This window comes from Phocoena sinus, chromosome 11 (genome assembly GCF_008692025.1).
Source record: "Phocoena sinus isolate mPhoSin1 chromosome 11, mPhoSin1.pri, whole genome shotgun sequence".
Classification (NCBI taxonomy): domain Eukaryota; kingdom Metazoa; phylum Chordata; class Mammalia; order Artiodactyla; family Phocoenidae; genus Phocoena; species Phocoena sinus.
Window position 1 is genome coordinate 66,279,394 of NC_045773.1, and position 20,922 is coordinate 66,300,315.

At 40.6% G+C, this 20,922-nt stretch overlaps 1 protein-coding gene across 3 annotated transcripts in view; it reads right to left on the reverse strand.

The window, feature by feature from the left end:
• The window catches only part of STK38 (serine/threonine kinase 38), a 59,395-nt gene that overhangs the window by 17,526 nt on the left and 20,947 nt on the right, over positions 1 to 20,922 (reverse strand). For all 3 annotated transcript variants that reach the window (XR_004352281.1, XM_032649700.1, XM_032649701.1), the window contains exons 6-13: positions 17,226 to 17,349; positions 14,850 to 15,004; positions 10,445 to 10,547; positions 9,521 to 9,582; positions 2,766 to 2,883; positions 1,611 to 1,734; positions 1,348 to 1,443; positions 287 to 381 (exon numbers count right to left, since the gene is read on the reverse strand). Coding sequence is in view for 2 of the 3 variants with exons in the window: in XM_032649700.1 (XP_032505591.1) it covers positions 287 to 381; positions 1,348 to 1,443; positions 1,611 to 1,734; positions 2,766 to 2,883; positions 9,521 to 9,582; positions 10,445 to 10,547; positions 14,850 to 15,004; positions 17,226 to 17,349 (877 nt within the window). In the remaining variant the exon portion in view is untranslated. The remainder of the gene's footprint in view (positions 1 to 286; positions 382 to 1,347; positions 1,444 to 1,610; positions 1,735 to 2,765; positions 2,884 to 9,520; positions 9,583 to 10,444; positions 10,548 to 14,849; positions 15,005 to 17,225; positions 17,350 to 20,922) is intronic.

The window sequence follows — 20,922 nt, forward strand, 5'->3', positions numbered from 1 at the left end:
TTCTCATTTCTGTCATTTCAGATTACCTAACCTTTAATTTAATAAATAACAAGAGAACAAATCTTTGTGGTTCACCCATCCAGCTGAGCAGGCTAAATATGGGTGTTTGTATTCACTACTTTCCATTCAACAAGGTCTCACTGCTGCCCTGCATTAACACTGGAAAAATACTTATAAAGAGCCTGAAGTTCCTCTCCATGTTCTCTAACCTGATTTGTAAACATCACCCCAAAATTTGGGGGAAATAATGCACTTATAAGGCAGCCTGAGGCAGTGGTAGTATTACCTGTTGGCTTAAGAATATCAGATTCTGGAAACTCATCGAAGTTTGAGGTATCATCAATGCTTTTGATTTCAATAGATATTGCAGCAGGCCTCTCTCTGCCAAGAACAGACATGCCAAAAATTACTACGGTTAGTAAACATACGGATCACAAGTAATCAAGTCTTTCTCCAAAAAAGACCCCTGGTCTGACAAGGGAAGACTGTCCACTGGCAGGCAGCATTAATTTCCTTTGAAAAGCTTATGACCACTGACCAACCACACCAGCTGACTACAACCAAACAAAACTATGACGAAAAAAATGTAATTATTCATAGCTAGGAAGAAAGACAAGAATAAGGAGAAATTAAAATCCAAAGTTAGTACACTCTCCCTGACAGCCTGCCCTGTCTGCTGAAAAGGGAAACTGAACCTCTAAATGCCTCCTCGTGCAGGGCTCTGACCCTCTTCTACCAGAAGTGCCAACAAAGTAGAGTGGCTAAAAGGCAAAGGTAGAAATCACAAGCATGCGAATTAGAACACTCCTATGAAATGGATGACCACTTCATCTGCTCAACCAATGAATGCTGAGGAGGGAGGTCTGTGCAGCGCTGGCAGCTCTCTGCGAGCCCTGTCCGCAACAGTTTCACGTTTCCCCTCCATTCCCCCTCTGCGCCCTTCCCCACTCCATCCTTCTTCCACTCCTCTCTTCCTTCTCTGTCTCCCAGTGATAGCCTCCACCCTAGGAGCAGGGACAGTCCTGCTGGTGGCTCCTAACACTAGAGAAGTTGGTGTGTTCTTGGTAAAAGCAAGTGCAACACAATGCTTAGGTGGTCCTTTCACCGTGGAATCCAAAGTTCACTTCACTTTGGAAATGACTGCTGGCTTCAACGTGTCCCACAGCACATGGGTGACAGGAAACCCCAACTCCCAATCCTCGCCATGAATGAAAATCAGGAAAAGACACTGAATTTCTAAGAAGCTCTCTTCCCATACTTGGCTTGCCAGTAGTGGTGCTTCTAAATTAGTATTAAGCAAACTACAGACTTACTGAAATTATCCTGAAACTTTGTATACGGATATACCTGATATGTTCCCAGTCAACACCTTCAAAAAAAGAGTTACTTTTGATTTCCTCAACTCCAGGGGCTCCAATTCTATGTTCCCATTCACAGCAGAATCTGGAAAAGACAGAGGCCTTTCAGCATACCTCAAGTAGTCTCTTCAGAAAAAGAAAAGGAGAAATGGGAGGAAGTGGGGACCGACCCAGGAAATGATGAAAATTTTTAAAAATAGATTCACTCATGTCAAAAAGCCTGGCTGGGGGACAGGGGAAATGTTCTGATACCTCAAAATTAGATCCTTGGCTTTCTCAGAAATAGGAACTTCTGGAGGAAAAGTCAAAGTTTCTTTCCAGTTCATCACCTTCTTATATGTCTCTTGAGGGGTCTCAGAACAGAAAGGTGGGTAGCCTGTAATAAAAAGGGAACTTCGGAGCTCTCACATCCCAGAACTTTGAATCTGAGATTATTCACCTTAATCTGATTCTAATATATCTTTAATGATCCTATATGTCCTTCCCTACATGACATGGACAGGATTTCCACTCACCCCAGGAAACATCTAAACCAATTGTTCATTTTCCCCCAAAACTCCTAAACCCAAAGTGAAGTTGTGCTTCTGGTACCACTAGGGAGCCAGCTACTAGTTGGAGCTGGAAAAAGGAAGGAGGACAGAAGCAGAGTTGCAGAGGCGGGGCTCACTGTGCCCAAAGAGGAAAACGAAAAGATGAAACAACATCATTAAGAAACGACTCCATTCTAGGAATATCCTTATTTGGGAAAAGTGACCACCATGCCTCTCTTTGAGAACTATAGGTGAGAAGGATAGTCACCGTAATACTCCACCTGCCCTCTACACAGACCACATCCGCCTCCACAGGCATGCATCCAGTGTTCCCAAAGACAACACAGCCAGACGATGCCATACCAGTCATTCACACAGATTCACTCAGGGCCACCACGGACAGATGGGCTCTCCTAGTGCTCAGGCATATGGCCAGCTCCACAGATGTGTCCCCTAAATACACAGATATACCAAGCAACAGGGAGAGAGGTCCGAGGGCTCCATGCTCTGAAGGCTTTGAGAGAGAAGGGGGGACAGCAACTAAGAAGTAGAGTGCTCGAGACACGGCCCAGTGAAGGCTCTTTGTATACAATGGGTGTTTAATAAATGCCAGTGAATGAAAGAGTTGCTAGATGGAGAGGATAGAAAAGTCGAAGAAAACCATGATAAATGATCAACAAAGCCACGAGAGGGTGCCAGGGAGCCATAATATAGTGGGATACATTTGATGGTCCAGCGTTTTCTACCTAGGAAACTTCACTTTAAAAGACGAGGGGGAAAAGTGCTCTTAGATGACCCCCACCTGAAACAGTCTATTATCAACATAGGACTCTTTCCTGACTGCACAGAAAAAGTCCTCTGAAAGCACGCAACTTACCAATGAGCATTTCATACATGATCACCCCCAGCGACCACCAATCACAGAGCTTGTTGTACCCGGTCTGCATGAACACCTCAGGAGCAATGTAGTCAGGAGTGCCTACTGTGGAGAAGGCCTGAAACACGTACACACATCAGGAAGCCCAGCAGGAAGATGGGTGCCCAGAGTTCTGTTCTAGAGACCAAAGGCTACAAGTATCACCTAGAGCTACCCACAAACTAAATAAGCAGGATGGCCCAGCAGCTTAATGGCAAGTCTGGCTTGCCAGAGAACTTCCAAAATGAAAATAAAGCTTTGTCAGTGAGGTGAGAGACCATTCACTAGGTCAAAGGTATCTGTCGTAGCAACTAGTACCATAACTGAGCACCCAGTAAGTGCCAGGCCCTGTACTCCTGTTATGCTTATGAGCCTATGACAAAACTCAACAAAGAGGACCTTATTCGCCCAACTTTGCAGATAAAACTCTGACGCCCAAAACGGCTTTGCCCAAGGCCTCAGAACTAGTTAACTGGCAGAGCCTGGTTTGGAAATTAAATATTTGCTCAAAACCGTCCCTCTTTTCACCTCTTTAATTTGGAAAATCATAAAGGGAAACTTTATTATCAAAAGCTAAAGTTATAACCTACTGGTCAAAGGTTTATAAATGTCTGCTTATCAAACTGAAACATTTATGTAACTAGTTCTTAGAAGAGTATTTTCTAAATTCAAGTAATCTACTCTCATATACCAGGACTGCAATACTAGGGGAATTACAGTCAAAAAGCCTTCCTGTGCTCAGCATTTGAGGGCTTACCACATGGAAGGCTCTAATCTAAGTGCTTTCCATATTATACAACTTCTAAAGTTAAAAGCTACAGCTGTGTGGACTTTTAAAAATACTTATTATGAAATACTGCAAACATACAGAAAAAAAAGCACAGACAATACAACATCCATGTATACATTACCCATATTAAAGAGAGGTTAATAATCTGTGATATTTGTCTCAGATCATTCCTTTTTAAAAGAAACAAAACTACAGAAATGATTAAAGCCAGAATCCTTCTCTCCCCACTGAAGTCATAACTATCCTGAAATCATAACTACCCGTGCTATGCTTGTATGGATATTTGTATAAATGACATATACTTTCTTGTATATTTCAACTTTTGATAAAGGGTTTCATACTGTACTGCATTATTCTATAGTGCTGAAACTTGTTTTTACTCCATATTATGATTTTGAGATTTATTCATGTAGCTCTAGTTCACCAATTTCACTGCTGTACACTATTCCATTATACAAATGTCACAATGTTTTTTATACATTCTTCTCTAAATAAACACTTACATTGCTTCCAATGTTTCACTATAACAAGTAACACCTGAATAAACATTCTTGTAACACGTCCTGGGCACTGGGTAGTATTGCTGGGTCTTGCATCATGAGCATCTTCAACTTAATCAGACATCATCCAGTTGTCCTCCAAGGTGGTTACATCTATTTAACATGCCCAGTGGGATGAGCTCCTAGTGCTCCACTTTCACCAACACTTGTCTTTGTCAGACTCTTAAATTTTTACCAATCTGATGAACATGAAATAGGATCTTGCTGTTTTTAATCTGCATTTCCCTTATTTCTAGTAAGGTTGAGTGCATATTCATATGTTAATTAGCCATTCAGTTCTTTTTTCTGTGAATTATTACTGTTCAGATCCTTTGACCATTAGTTGTTTTTTTCAGTTGCATCACCTTTTTTCTTACTGATTCCTTGGAATTCTTTCTTTTTTAGCTTTTCTTTTTGGCCTCACGGCTTGTGGGATCTTAGTTCCCTGACCAGGGATCGAACCCTGGCCCTGGCAGTGAAAATGTGGAGTCCTAACCACTGGACCACCAGGGAATTCCCTCGTAGTAATTCTTTATGAATCCAAGGCATTAATCCTGATTCATCAGAACATTAATCCTTTATAGTTTTATATATTGCAAATATCTTCTCCCAGACTGAGGCTTATCATTTTTATTACGACTTTTTAAATTTGTTACATACCAAAAAATTACCAAATTATGAAGCATAACAAAATGAATACCCATGAGTCCAAATGAAGAACCAAAATATGTATCACTGATATTATTCAAGCTAACAGTGTACCCACCAGCCCATCCTCCTGCCTCTTCTCCTAACCCTCATGCTCAATTTTATGTTTATCATTCCTCTGCCTTTATTTTTTTTATTTTTATTTTTTGGCCACACCACACGGCATGCAGGATCTTAGTTCCCCGACCAGGGAATTGAACCCATGCCCCCTGCAGTGGAAGTATGGAATCCTAACCACTGGACAGACAGGGAATTCCATTCCTCTGCTTTTATTTTATTTATTTATTTATTTATTTATTTTTCCTCTGCTTTTAAAAAGTAATTTTGGGGCTTCCCTGGTGGTGCAGTGGTTGAGAGTCCGCCTGCCAATGCAGAGGACATGGGTTTGGGCCCCGGTCCAGGAAGATCCCACATGCTGCGGAGCGGCTAGGCCCGTGAGCCATGGCCGCTGAGCCTGTGCGTCCAGAGCCTGTGCTCCGCCACGGGAGAGGCCGAAACAGTGAGAGGCCTGCGTACCACAAAATAAAAAATTTTTTAAAAAAAGTAATTTTGCCACATGTGTCTCTCAAACTGAGATCTTAGTTTTGTTTTTGAGCTTTGTAAAAATATTCTACATGCAGTCTTCTGCTACCTGATTTTTCCTCTCAGTATTTTGTTTCTAAAATTGATCCATGATGTCACATGTAGCTGTAGTTCAATTATTTTCACTGCTAAACAATATTCTATTCCAGAATGTAACCATTTTCCTGTCCATGGACACTGGGCTAATTCCAGTTTTTTGCTATTATGAAAATGCAATAAACATTCTTATACATGCTTCCTGGTTCAGAGGTACAAGAGTTTCTCCATGGCATCTGACTAGGGGTAGAACTGCTGGGTTGTAGGGTATGCACGTGAACTATAATTCCAAAGTAGTTGGACCATGTGGCTTGTCTTTTCATTTCCTTCTGTCTTTCAATATACTGAAGGTTTTCTTTCTTTAAAGTAGTAAAATACACCAAGTATTCCTTTACAATTTGTACTTCTTGTACGTTATTTAAGAAGCCCTTCCTTTCTCTGAGGTCATAAATATATTGCCCAGTATTTTCTTCTAAAATTTTTAAAGTTTTATTTTCCATCTACGATTTCTTTTTGTGTATACGGTAAGGCAGGAACTCATTTTTTCCATATGGAGAATTGTACACTGTTTTCTTTTAAATACACATATTAAATAACATAAATGCCAACTATGTTTTTTTTTAAAGCTTTGGAGTCTGAAACATGGATTGGGCCTTCCCCAAGAAGCAGAAATATTTTAATTCTAATTATAAAAGTTGAGAAACTACAGAAACCCTTCAATTTAGACTAAATATATTCCAGCAAAGCTGAATGTTAAGTAAATCTTATTTGTCCAAAGATTTCTACTATAAAACCAGAGACCTACTGCCACAAAAAAAGAATTTCTTCAAGATACTAAGGTGTAAAAAAAAAAAAAAATCTTGGAGTTATAGAATGTAGGCAACAGCAGGTTCAAAACTGTGATATAAGGTAATGTTCTCACCTGGGAGCTAGAGTCCCACCTTGGGAGCCCATTCTCACTTTAGCACATCGTAAGTATAAATGATCCAGGTACTGCCCCCTTCCCAAACCTTCATCTGTTTTCCATACTGGGGTGTCCTCCAACTTGAAGCTCTTAATACCTCAAATCTATACCCTTCTTTTTCCTTTTGTTGTCTGGGTGTTCACAGTGTCAGCTAGAGCTATGCTCTAAAAGAGTTTTGTTCATTGTTAACAGTCATTTCAAACATATGATATGTTCCAACTTATGATTTCATTTAAGATTTTAGGGGATATAAAGCAATTTAATTTCCTACTTAATGACTTCTGAAAATTCTACACTCAAAAAAAATTGAATTGACAAAGATTGGATGCCTAGATGTACCTCATCTTTTATTACCTCTGTGGTTTAATACCTTAAAGTTAACTCAAACCTATTGCCTAATCAGTTACTAGGGCCTAAGAGTTACCCAGAACCATGCTGGTACTACAAATATTAGAATAGGATTTAATCAGCCAAAGATGAAGCTAAAGCCTCTGCTTTTTTTCAGTGATTCTCAATGGACTGAAAAGTAGCAGGCAGCGGGCTTCCCTGGTGGCGCAGTGGTTGAGAGTCCGCCTGCCGATGCAGGGGACACGGGTTCGTGCCCTGGTCCGGGAAGATCCCACATGCCGCAGAGCGGCTGGGCCTGTGAGCCATGGCCGCTGAGCCTGCGTGTCCGGAGCCTGTGCGCCTCAACAGGAGAGGCCACAACAGTGAGAGGCCCGCATACCCCAAAAAAAAAAAAAAAAAAAAAAAAAAGTAGCAGGCAGGGTGAACAATTATATACGTTAGGCTTAACCTAGAGCAATAAATTTATATTAAGCATTAACTAATATTAACCTTCAACTTGGTGCTAGCTGAATGGGATCACTTAAGACAGGTCAAAAGCACAGGGCTAACTGACCTTTTTTTTTTTTGTGTGGTACGCGGACCTCTCACTGTTGTGGCCTCTCCAGTTGCGGAGCACAGGCTCCAGACGCGCAGGCTCCGCGGCATGTGGGATCTTCCCGGACTGGGGCACGAACCCGTGTCCCCTGCATCAGCAGGCGGACTCTCAACCACTGTGCCACCAGGGAAGCCCTAACTGACCTTTTGAAGACTGAAAGTTAGCTTTATTTTCTTCAGGTTATCAGGGGAGGTCATATGAGGATGACCACTTCTACTATACAGTAAAAAGGCAAGAACCTTAACCACAGCATGAGAACCTAAGTTTATTCAGATTAAAAAACATTAACTATTAAAGAACACTTAACTCCAAATATGGAACTTGGGACATTTCCTTCCTTATAGACCTATAAGGGGTTCCTAGTAAGTCTGACATGACCCTTTGGTATATGTCAAAAGGCATAAAGCTTCTCAGAGTACAAGAATAATTTAAGGTATTTAAGCTTAATTACCCTCAAAATTAAAGTGGCCAAAGGTTAAATCTTAGTTTGCTTTTAAAAAAAATTTTTTTAATCACAGAAGATTCCTTACCTTTTGTTACCCTCCAAAACATAATTAACAGTCTCCCAATAATGCAGGAGCTACTGTTTAAGAAATAGTCTCTTAGATAGAGGGTCTCAACTTTCACTGCACAGTAGAATCCCAGAGCCCTTTTAAAAATCAGGTAAGATACTGAGACTATATACCCCAAACCAACTGCATCAGAATCTCTTGGGGTAGGACCCAGCATCAGTAAGTTCTGAAGTTCCCTAGGTGATTCTGGTATGCAGCCAAGGCTAAGATCTACTGCTCTATGAGAGACATAATAGAAGCGCCTGACCAAATCTGCTCCTGACATTCCCTAATCCTTAACAAACTATGAAAAGAAGGCTATGATGTGACTCGCTATACCAAACTGAAGTATCCCCAAGTTAATGTTAGAAAAGATATCACAGATTAATTTCATTTTCTACATTTCCAAAACCCAGGTTTAACATAAAAATCATAATATTCAAAGCATGGTCTTGAGACCCACTGATGGGCCTTAAATGAATCCAAAAAACGCAAGCCTTTCTTTTGATTCTTTCTTAATCCTAAGGCTTCCACTTTCACATATGACTAACAGATACTTAGCAGCAACCTACTATATGAGTTATTAAAGATACTATAGAGAACTCTAATTCACTATTTTACTAAGAAGTCTGGCCAAAACACTGTATTTGGCAAACCTGCCAAGTTACAACTGTATACACCAACAAGCAGAAGTGCCACTATTTCTAGCTAATACACATGCATGATCATCATTCCAAGTTAGTCATAGTTTTCCATCCCTGCTATTCTTGCTTTCTAATGACCAACTGCTATAGTTTAGCTTTACTATTTTCAATTTGCTATTGGGTTTCTAGGAAAGCCTAAGTATGTAGTGATACACATTTCTATTATATCTGGTCAATAATTCTCCAATAACTAGACACTGGGATACGTGCATTGCATTTTATGAACCAATGAGTCAGAATAAAAGTTTGCCTAGACAGCAGTATTTCACTGGTGAATCTGTACTATTTAAATAAATTCCAACATGCTATTGATATCAAGGTAAATGCAATAATGTTACTTATTTTTAAGCTTGTGGGGCATAATTTTATGTGTATATACTCAAATACTAGTAAAGTAAGCATTTCCCTTAAATTTCTCTCCAGTTTTTATCACCAAGTTCCTTTTTCCACCATAAAGTAGGAAAGGGTGGGGCAGGTGAACTGATTTGACTCAGTGAATCTAAAAAACTTTTTAAAGTTTGAGAACCACAGCCTTAAAGCTCTGGGTAGGTATTTGTACTTAGTTTCATTTTGCGAAAACTCCATCTTAAATATAACCCCTTTACCACCATAAACAAAGGGAAAAGGTAAAACAGGAAGGAAAGGGGTTGTCACCAATGTAAAAGGTCAGAATGAGGTCATCCACTGAAAATGTCACAACCAGAACAACCTCATATTATCTGCCCTCCTTCAAAAGATTACTTTTGGCGCTACCAACATAATGACAGTGCTCTATTAAGGTAATTTAAAACAAGGAACAGGTAAGCTGCAAACATTTATCAAATGCAAATTTATGTGCATACTTTTAAACTGATTCATACTTGGTTTGTAGCATTTAAGAAGCCACAAATATTACTTACTAGCTGACGTCTGTTTCTTTTCCAGGTTTCTGCTTTCCTTTTGGAATTCATGTTCTGAAAAGCTAAAAGCAGAGAAAACAAGTTCTAATCAAAGTTCAGGAATAAAGTTTACTACTTTTTTAGGCTCTGGTTCAAGCCACATGAGACCCTCAAGTCTTGCTTTTCTGCCCATACATCAGTAACTCTGGATGACACATTTCCCAGCAAATTCATAAGCCCAAATCAGAGGCTCTAAAGCATTAACTCAAAGAATCACACAATAAGAGTTGTAAGCCACACTTCTATGTGGATTAGGTGGCCAGAGAGGACACGGACAGGCCTTAAACAAAATTACAGGGAATTTAATCAGAATCACAGGGAATTCAGTCTCATCAGAAGCAAAGGTCCCAAAGTGGACCTAAAACATTCACAACTTCTCAAAATTACTATCAAATTTCCAACAGTAGTAACTGTTACATAATCAGCGACTTCTGAATATATAATGCACTACGGACATAAGCTTCTCAAGAATGAACTGTAATTTTACTACAGAGTTTCAATGGTTTGATAGAGTGAAAGTGACTCATAAACTTCTTTCTGCCATGACAGAAAGAAGCACCAAGGATAAATCTAATCTGGAGTTGTTCCTAGGACTCTTTCCTCTACTACTTTTGCTTGCCTGCTCCTTATTCGTCCCTTGTAACCTTCTCAGTAGAGCTCCAAAGAATGCTCTTTTGGACATCTGCCTTTAACACATTTGGTAGCCTTCATCTTGCCTCACCATATAGTACAAATCACAGGCAAACCTGGGAAGGTATTTTTACTCTCTAAAGACTCAAACTGTGAGAATCTCCTAATCCATCCCACATATTTTGGTTAGCAGGGGAACAGCTCTTCCAGGCCCAGTTAAGGGATAAAAAGGCTAACATCACTGTTAACACTTACTGAAATCACTGGGGAGGCTGTGGTTCAGATTCCTATAAAATTCTGTCCTATGTGCTTTTTTCAGTCCTGTGCAAAGGCCAAAGTCAGAAAGTTTCACGTGGCCCTATGGGGAGGAAACAAGGTAATGAATGGATGAACATTCATGGATGTGGAACAGAACATTATCTTCTCTAGCTCTGTGCAGTATCCATTGCAGCTCCACAGCCAAAGGATGCTGCTTTTTCTTTTACTACAGGGAGAAATATATAATAGCAAACAAATTCTTTAAAGATCACCCCAAATCCTATTATACAAATAAAAGTATTTTCATTTTTGCACATTACCTTTGTTTTTGTCCAAATATAAACTTTAAAACTAGTTGAAGCCTCCATGGCATCTAACTTTTTTTCACTTTTTTAAAATATTGAAATATAGTTGGCATACAATATTATATTAGTTTCAGGTGTATCCACAGCATCTTATTTTACTTCTTAAACTAACTCAATCAAATATTCTTCTGTTTCTTCAAAATCATCTTTAATGTCTACATAATATTCAAATGACTTAGTACATCGCTGTCTACCTATCCCCCGATACTGGATGCTCAATCCACTCTCAAAGCACCCCTGTGCCAGAGAGGGCCTGTGTTCCCAACCCTAATCACGCATGGTACAGAAGATGGTCTTAATAAACGGCTGTTAAAGGATGAGTAAATAAACAAATCTTTGTTCATATAGCTTTCTCCCCACATGAATTATTTCATCAGAATAAATGCCAAGGAGTAAACTATTGCAAAGACAAAGGGAATAAACTTTATTGCACAGTTATTGACAAATATTGCCACACTGTATTCCAATCATAAGTCTCTGACTTTATCATTCTCTTCAAAGAAAACTCACACCTCCTGTGAGCCAGGCACCATGCCTTTAAGTGTGCTGTCTCATTCTTAAGCCACACTTCAGACTCAAGAGTCATTAAATGACTTTGGGGTGAAATGGCAGAACCAAAGCCAGAAATCAATGCTCTCTCTCTCCAGACCAGGGTTACTTAACCTCTCCAACCCCCTGATCTCATTTGGAAAATGGAAATAATGATATCTTCCTGGCAAGAATGATGGGAATTAATGCATGTAAGGCTCCTAACCTGGTACCTGGCACATGCTCCTAAGGAAGAGGAAGGTGTTCTTGGGGTAGTGAGATTTTCCTTGCAGGACATTTGGTCCACGCCAAAAGGTCCTTGATACTTGGTTCTGTCCAAAACCATTTGGCATGGACACTTTGGATTGGACCAAATTGCAAGGAACTTTTTGCATGGACCAAACGTCTTATGAACATTTTAGACAGGACCAAGTGTCCACTAACCAAAATTTTAAGTATATAAGGAGGTAAAACCAAAAACAGGGGAGAGACTCCTGATGCTCAGGGATCTATACTGCTCAAGGTCACACAATTAAAAGTGATGTGGCCAAGGTCTGAGCTCCAATGACTCATCTGTGGTCTTTCCATGATACCACCTTCCTTCAGTCCGTAGGGTCAGGTTTTTGGAGGTTTTTTTATCCCATTAGGGTGTGTGTGTGTGTGTGTGTGTGTGTGTGTGTGTGTGTGTGTGTGTGTGTGTGTGTGTGTGTGTGTGTGTGTGTGTGTGTGTGTCTGTCTTTGGTAAACTACCAGCTTTGGGCCTGCTAACCTAGTATCTTCCTTTAAGACTTGCAAATAACCTGTTCTGCAAGCCAAGGAAGTGTTTTATAGTTCTCATAATTACATGATTTACCTGGACACCTCCAAGAAAAAGTGTCTTAAAAAGCAGTGCCAGGGCTTCCCTGGTGGCGCAGAGGTTAAGAATCTGCCTGCCAATGCCAGGGACATGGGTTCGAGCCCTGGTCCGGGAAGATCCCACATGCTGCAGAGCAACTAAGCCCATGCGCCACAGCTAATGAGCCTGTGCTCTAGAGCCCGCAAGCCACAACTACTGAGCCCATGCACCACATCTACTGAAGCCCATGCTCCACAATAAGAGAAGCCACCACAATGAGAAACCCACGCACCACAACAAAGAGTAGCCCCCACTCACCACAACTAGAGAAAGCCTGCGCACAGCAACGAAGACCCAACGCAGTCAAAAATAAATAAATAAAATAAATTTTTTTTTTTTTTTTTTTTTGCGGTACACGGGCCTCTCACTGTTGCGGAGCACAGGCTCCGGACGCGCAGGCTCAGCCGCTCCGCGGCATGTGGGATCCTCCCAGACCGGGGCACGAACCCGCGTCCCCTGCATCGGCAGGCAGGCTCTCAACCACTGCGCCACCAGGGAAGCCCAAATTTATTTTTTTAAAAAAAGCAGTGCCTAGAGCAAATGCTATTCAAACCTAAATTTTCAGAGAACTCTGTAGCTCTTCTGAGTATACAGGAGGAACTCAAAATGTCTACATTTTCCCTTCTATAATCTATATGGCTAAACACATATATGAGCTCTCCTCTACAAGTCTGGGCTAGCATATGGTAGAGAGCATGTCTGCACCAAACAGGGTTCCCAAATCCACCTCAGCTAGACTGAGTCCCCAAGCTCTTGGCCTTCAGTATGTTTGCTGACCTTGAACACAGACTACGGCCTACAACTAAGCGAGAACTAAGGCACCTGGGGTACAGGACCAAGGCATCTGAACCCAAGACCACACAAAGTAGGGCTACTGCTTTATTAAAAATATATCTAGGACTTCTCTGATGGCGCAGTGGTTAAGAATCCGCCTACCAATGCAAGGGAAACGGGTTTGATCCGTTCGGTCCGGGAAGATCCCACATGCGGTGTAGCAACTAAGTCCGAGAGCTACAACTACTGAGCCCACACACTGCAACTACTGAAGCCCGCGCGCCTAGAGCCCGTGCTCCACAACAAGAGAAGCCACCGCAATGAGAAGCCCACGCACCGCAACGAAGAATAGCCCCCACTCACTGCAACTAGAGAAAGCTCACATGCAGCAATGAAGATCCCAGGGAGCCAAAAATAAATTGATTAAAAAAAAATAAAACCCTTCTATCAGGCACAGTTTAAAAAATATATATATATGTATCTGAACTTAAGGACAGAAAAATAATTTCATATACATTAACATTTTAAAAGCAGAATACCAAGCTATTTACTTTTACAATGCTAACTAACTGTACATAAACTGACACAAACAGAAAAGGTACTGAAGCTATTTTACTAAAATAGTGGTGATCTTTGAACGATAACATTATAGGTATTTTTCTTCTTTATAGCTCTCTGTATTGTTCAAACTTTCCACTACGTATATACATTATTCTTAAAATAAAGAAAAAAACTATTAACTAGAAGAAATTATCTGACAAACCTCCTACCCTCTTTAAACAGAAAGATTAAGGTTTTCAAAGAAAGTAGACCAAAACTTCAGATTTTTCAAAGACTGTTATCAAAAGACAGTAAGAGAGGGCTTCCCTGGTGGTGCAGTGGTTGAGAGTCCATCTGCCGATGCAGGGGACACGGGTTCGTGTCCCAGTCCGGGAAGATCCCACATGCCGCGGAGCAGCTGGGCCCATGAGCCATGGCCGCTGAGCCTGCGCGTCCGGAGCCTGTGCTCCGCAACGGGCGAGGCCACAGCAGTGAGAGGCCCGCATAACACAAAAAAAAAAAAAAAAAAAAAAAAAAAGACAGTAAGAAAGAAAACTACCCTAGGAGTTAAATTTACTTTCCTACTTAAAAGAAAAATTCAGTCTAGACAACAATTCCATGTACCAGAACACAACAACCTAGAATTTTAGAGCTGGAAGAGACTTTGGAGCTTCTCTGGATCAATATATTCACTTTATAGAAGAACTTGCCAAGGAGCATCCAACAATTTAGCAGCACAGGGATTTTCTTCTGATTTGCTGTGAGTTTAAGAATCAGGCAACTAACCTCATTTGCATGTCTAAAGATGACTACAAAGACGCCATCACAGAGACTGAGTAGGACTCTGCCTTAAGCAGAGGGCACAGGTTTTGGAACCTGAACTTTGTGGCAGATTATTGTTGCTGTCGCCTTCCTTCCTGGTTCTTGGCCGGGATCCTCAACAGATGAGGTTGCCCAACAAAAGGGTTCTCGATAGGTGATGCATTAGTATAGTTAATTATATGCTAAGAGAAGATGACTATCTTTGGCTTTATTACAAAATAACTTAAATCAATTTTATTCTTCATCATTTTCCAAAATGTTCTTTATCTTTATGAGGAACTGTTCAGTCAAATTATGGAATTCATAAGCCTTTCAGAGAAAGTAAGTAACAGCAAACTTACCTGTAAGAAAAAGAAAAAAATGTACCGGATAGCTCACAGCTCCCCTACTGTGATTACTGCAAGCCACACAGGTGTTAAAGCAGAGGCTGCTCAGACAGGTAAAGACACGCTGGTCAGGCTGCTACTCCCCACAGTACCTTGCTGTCCAGGAGAAGGTTGTCTGGTTTGATGTCTCTGTGGATGAATCCGAGTTGGTGGATGGAGTCTATGGCTAATACTGTCTCTGCTGCATAAAACTGAGTCTCCTCTTCTGTCAGTGTGTCTTTCTTCATCAGCAGGGTCATCATGTCCCCTGGGAAAACAAGATACAAAGTACACACACACACACACAAAACAACACACGAATAAATGCCAGTTTTCAATGTGTCTCCCTTATCTGCCAATGTAAGGCGGTGCTAAACAGGCCTCTGCTCTGTCCCAGAGATTACCCACTACGGGCGGAAATGCCCAATAAGAGCAGAAATGCTAAGCAGTTTCTAACACTTACAAGGTAAAATTCACAGCCAGGGATTCCACAACACTTTCACCTAAGCTAACTGATGCTGACCCCTGAGCTGTGATTTCCCTTTTACTTTGGAGAGAGAAAGGAAATTCCTCTCACACTAAAATAAATAAATAAGTAGACAGATAAATAAATTTGCTTAAGATAATTTTTTGGACTGGGGGAAAAGCTACTTTACTTTATACTTTGCACAAATATCTGCAAATTCTCTCTACCTAGAACCAAATGGCATTTCCACATAGGCTGTACTGCCATTATCAGAGAGAGGCTGAAATGCCAAACAACAAAAATGTAAAAATGCTGGGAGGTTGAGAACAAGCTCTCCAATGTTTATTCACAAAACACTAGAACATAAAAAAAAAGGTGGGATTTATGTAGCAAAGTGTTACTCAACAAAAGCTAAATATGAACTGAAAATGCTACAGACTAGGATGTGTAATAGCTGCCTCCCAAAAGTGCACGGTGAACACGTCCCTATATCAGTTGGGTTTTTTCTCCAGTGCTTTATTGTAGGTACTTAAATATACACCAAAATGCTTTATGCAACTTTTACAACACAACATCAGTATTTTAGCAGTTAAAAGGTAAACTTAGTTTTCTGCAAAGTCAAAATTTAATTATTTCTGCTTAATACCATCAACATAAAATGGTGAAAAAAAGATTCTGATCCTAACTCAACAGTCAGACAAAAGGAAAGCAAAGGAAATATGAATAAGCAGTTTAAAGCTAAAAGAAACAGGAAATATTCAGTTTAGATCGCATAGGAAGACATTTATATTAGAAAACAGGGAAAAGAGATAGAAACCTCTGATTTTAATAGAGCGCCGTGCTGCTTTTTAAATTTAATTTATAACTTTGAGGGAATTTTTGTATTCTTGGAGAAAAGCGGATATTTTACCCTTGGGCAAAAATTAAGCCATTTATTAAAATGCTCCTTTTTGCCCCAAAACTTGAAAAACATGATTGCCTTATCACTCCTGGCAGCCAGGCATTCAATCTGGAGGCACATCAGAGACTCAGGCTAGCTCTAAGTTATCTGTGAGGCCTTAGCGCTGTGGCCCCACCTGTGTGGGCCTTGCCCAGATGATCAGAGCGCTCAGGCCAGGCAGTCTATGGCTCTGCAGGCCAGCTCCACCAGGTGCAAAGGGCAGGGTCCAGGAGACAAGAGTCTATAGAAGATGGTGCAGGTAAGGTTTGAGGAGACACATGTCAAGGGGCTGGCTGGTTACTGAACTGGTTCTTACTCCCGTTTATCGACTGGCATCTAAATGTTAAAAAGTTTCTCCTCCTTCTATCAGATAGATTCTTTTCTAGCCTTCATCAGTTGTTAATAAAAAGTTATTGATGACCCTAAATCTAAACTAAAGGTTGTCACAAGATCAAATATTACACCACAATTATATTAGTTTTGCTATAGAAGCAAAAAAGAAAGTTTTCTTTCTTTCCTACCAGTGTGCTCACAGTTTGTCTGCTCACTGGGAAACAGACTGTGTTCCCCAGAACAGATGCATGCTCTGTTCTGGGTGTACTTTGGAGCTGTCTCAGAAGATGCACATGCCGAGTTACATAAAACTTGAAATCTCAGAAATGAGAAACTGATTGTGGCTACTAATACAGGTAACGAGAAATTCACTTCTCATAAGTTGTATAAAAAAAGTTGAAGCAAAGAATGTAATAGCTTCAATTCTGTCACTGGGGTAACTAATTATACATGATTCCACTGACAGGAGGGCAGGCAAAGCCCCTAGTTTATTCCTATATTTAGAAAGAAAAAGAAAAGAAAGAAATATCCATCTGAAATTATGAGAATGAAGGAGAAGGTTACTTTTATGGCCCTAAAGCTGTAGAAAGGCACCCCAGCACAGACAGGTTACTGACCTCCTTACAGACCTAAAAAGATACAGAAAGCAACTTTGTGAGCATGATTAAAAGTAGAAAAGAGGGTTAATTGATGTGATAGAGAAACCACAAAACAAAAAGGAAAAATGACCTTTCATCGTCAAGTAATTACCTCCAGGCAGGAACTCCATGATTAGGTAGAGGTTTAGCTTATCCTGAAAACTATAGAACATTTTCACAACCCACAAACTGTCTGCCTCCACTAGAATGTCACGCTCCGCACGAATGTGGCCAACCTGGAGGTACACGCATTTGATTAATGACAAGCCTTGCTCTGCTTTATTAGACTGTATATTTGTTTAAACAATTTAAATACTGTTTTGAGTATTAAACTGTGATGATATAAAAGATCTAATTTTATGCTTAGGCAAACCTACTAACTCAAAATTGACAACATTTGACTTGAAGGTATTCAGTGATGAAAACTTGAGTGATGAAAGGCTTAAAAAATGGCAAAATCAATGGCTTGAATGCAAAGGGAAACTTTAACAGTGCTATAAATGGAACCTTTGATTAGTTAAAATTACCATCCTTTTGCATATCTTTTTGTCCTAATAATCCTTTTTGATAGAAACAAGTCCCCAAGATGAGACTCTCTAAACACATCCTCCCTCAGGTCTTCAATGACATCTGCAAAGACAATGCCCTGTTGACAATTCCAGAATACTCTGATGCCACAACATTCAGTTCACTGCTGTGCACACAGGATGTGCTCGATCAGTTCTTACTGAACTTAAATATAAGAACACCTAAGAAAAGTTGTAGATTCAAATTTATGACCTTGCCGTTTTCTATTTTTACTGAAATATCTAGCTAGGAAGACCAAGTTGCCAAACGTTTGGGAGAATTAATTTATTATTATCAAGTTTACCTTATCTACTTTAAGCATATAATAGTAATCAAAACACTGCTGCATATTATCAAGTCCCACCCCCTCTCCTCTTATGTAAGCGTCACAAGATGCAAAACTGGGTTGGGGCTTCCCTGGTGGCGCAGTGGTTGAGAGTCCGCCTGCCGATGCAGGGGACACGGGTTCGCGCCCCGGTCCGGGAGGATCCCACATGCCACGGAGCGGCTGGGCCCGTGAGCCATGGCCGCTGAGCGTGCGTGTCTGGAGCCTGTGCTCCACAACGGGAGAGGCCACAACAGTGAGAGGCCCGTGTACCGCAAAAAAAAAAAAAAAAAAAAAACTGGGTTGAATCAGGTCTAAATTTATTAAGACCCAGTCCAATCCTTGAATAGAGGTTTTGACCTTAACATATGTTCCAGGGCTGGACCTCCTAGAATATGTTCAGAGGTAAAGATATACCAAGTTCACAAACCGGCACTTCTATTGGCAAACTCAGCCCATGGTTTTTGTTTTGAGACAATGTGCTGTATGCTTGTTTGTTTTACTGGGGTGTCTTTACCAAAGACACAGATCCCAGCCCTCTCTCCTGTCTTACACCTAACCTGCCTCATTCTTCCATGCTAACTCCCACAGGCCTAAAAGTATTTGAGTTTTCAGTTTCTACCAAAATTGTTCTTTAGGAAATTTTTAAATAAATTCAATGTCTTAAAACAGGGGTCCCCAGTACCCATCTGCAGCCTGTTAGGAACCGGGCCGCACAGCAGTAGGCGAGCAAGTGAAGCTTCATCTGCTGCTCCCCATCACTCCCCATCGCTTGCATCACCACCTGAAACATCCCACCTCCCCCTGCCAGTCCGTGGAAAGATTGTCTGCCATGAAACCGGTCCCTGGTGCCAAAAAGGGTGGGGACCGCTGTCTTAGAAAATTTACGTTTTTACATCTCTATTTATGGTATGAGGGTGGGAAAAATGGAAGAGGATAAGGGTGATAAGGAACAGTGCTATAAAATCATGAAGAAGCCAAGTAATGCTTTGAAGAAATGCTCATGCCAAAAATGCATTGCTAAAATGCAGACCTGGCTATGACCCAGTCAATTACTACACGAAGACCATACACGGCAGCATTCACCCACCTCTGCTTCCCTTGTCTCCTGTTAAGGCCTCTACCTACTGTAGGGATGTATGGAAAAGAACAGACACTACCACTGCCGCTTGTCACTCGCCTTAGAGGGCAGGATGGTGACTGCAACATTCTCAGTTTGTCACAGGGAAAGCTACAGGTACTGTGACCACACCCTGCCCTTCTCTTCTGGGGCTGAGACAGCAGCTAAGAACCTCAAGGTCTAGGGGTGGAGTCAGGTGATTTTAGGGTAGGGGTGGGAAGAGCCAGAGGTGCAACTCACACCAGAGGTTCCCTTTCCCCTGTTCCATAAATATTGAATGGGGTGGGGGAATCACATGCTAGCTGCTACCCTGGGCACTAGGAAAGCAGAGATGAAAGTCAGTCTTTGGTTCCATCCTAACACTATACTGGCATCACAACTGGAGGTTTTCATTTTGCACTGGAAGAGAAACATGAAGAGACTAGCTACATGCTGGTCTCTTATCCTTTAAAATTTATTTTCCAGGTAGCAGAAATTTCCATCTTGTGGGACAGAACAACAACCTGAACTCTCAGTGGGTAGCTGTAATTCCTGCTCAGTTTTGTAAGAGCAAGCAAAAAGTTTTCCTCTGGATAAGCCACCTATACCTACAAAAAGTTAGGCTCTGAATCTATACTTTGTCAGCCCCACCCAGAAGTGATGGATTTGCCCCACAAAGCTGCTGCATGCTTCCTCAAGACGGCTGACCCAGGTAGAGTCTGTGGCCAGAAACTTTAATTGGACCACACTGAGATCAAACTTAAAGAGCTGAGTCCATCAGCAAGGTGAGCTACTAATTTAAGTTAATGCATCATTTAAAAATCTTAATTTTAAACATTAAAATTTTTAACAGAACAGACATGTCCTTTATTTTCATGTAGAAAATTTTTAGAAACTGATTTTGAAGAAGGTACAGTACTTGAGCAAATGTTTTTACACAATATGTTTGGATCATCCTGTTACCACTTCTGTTACCTCTGGCACATGCTATGAAGGATTAATAAGTCAAACTCGTGATGTGTACTTCTCTTTACGATTTTATTCTGAACAGTAATCACTTGATAAAGGAAGATTTTGAGTCTTGCTTAAAACTATAGGAAACAGATCTTGTAAAAATAGAATTTACTTGTGAAATACAAAATATACTGACTAATCAATACAGCCTTACATTTTCCTTTTCAAGATTAACTAAAACTCTTTCAGTGCCTACACCCATATCACACACTAATTTTTAGATATAAATTAATAGGGCTAGTGTGCATTTTGAATAAGGTTGGTGTTAGCATAAACTATACTGTCTGAAGATATACTGCCAGGGTATTTGATACTCTCGACCAAAATTCCTGGGAGTCTAAAGCTTCTGGGTAATATCGGAAAATTAAAGAGAAAATTAAAATCCCAAATTTTGAGCTGGCGCTTAAATGAAGGGCAGAGAATCCTTGGTGATTACACCTCCTCTAGAGCAGCAGGAAGGACTGGGTGTGGGGCTGGTCTCCATCCCGGCTCTTAGGCTCTGTATCCAGAGGTCTCATTTCCATGGGGTGTCTCTGCCCTCCTGTAGCAATTGGTATTCTACAGGATATTTGCAGGTGTCACCCATTACAATCTGTTCTTAAGCAACCTGCTAAATTAAATTAGATTTATGGAAAGTCTGCATTTTCATTTTTAATGTGTTGTCCAATAGTTAAAATCTTAGTTATTCTACATGAAGTACTTAATGCATCTTATAAATCTATTTGCAAAGTCGGTTTGAGGTTTTAGAAAGTATCCTAATCATTAAAGGAGAATCTGCATTGCTCTGCCTTTTGCATTATATTT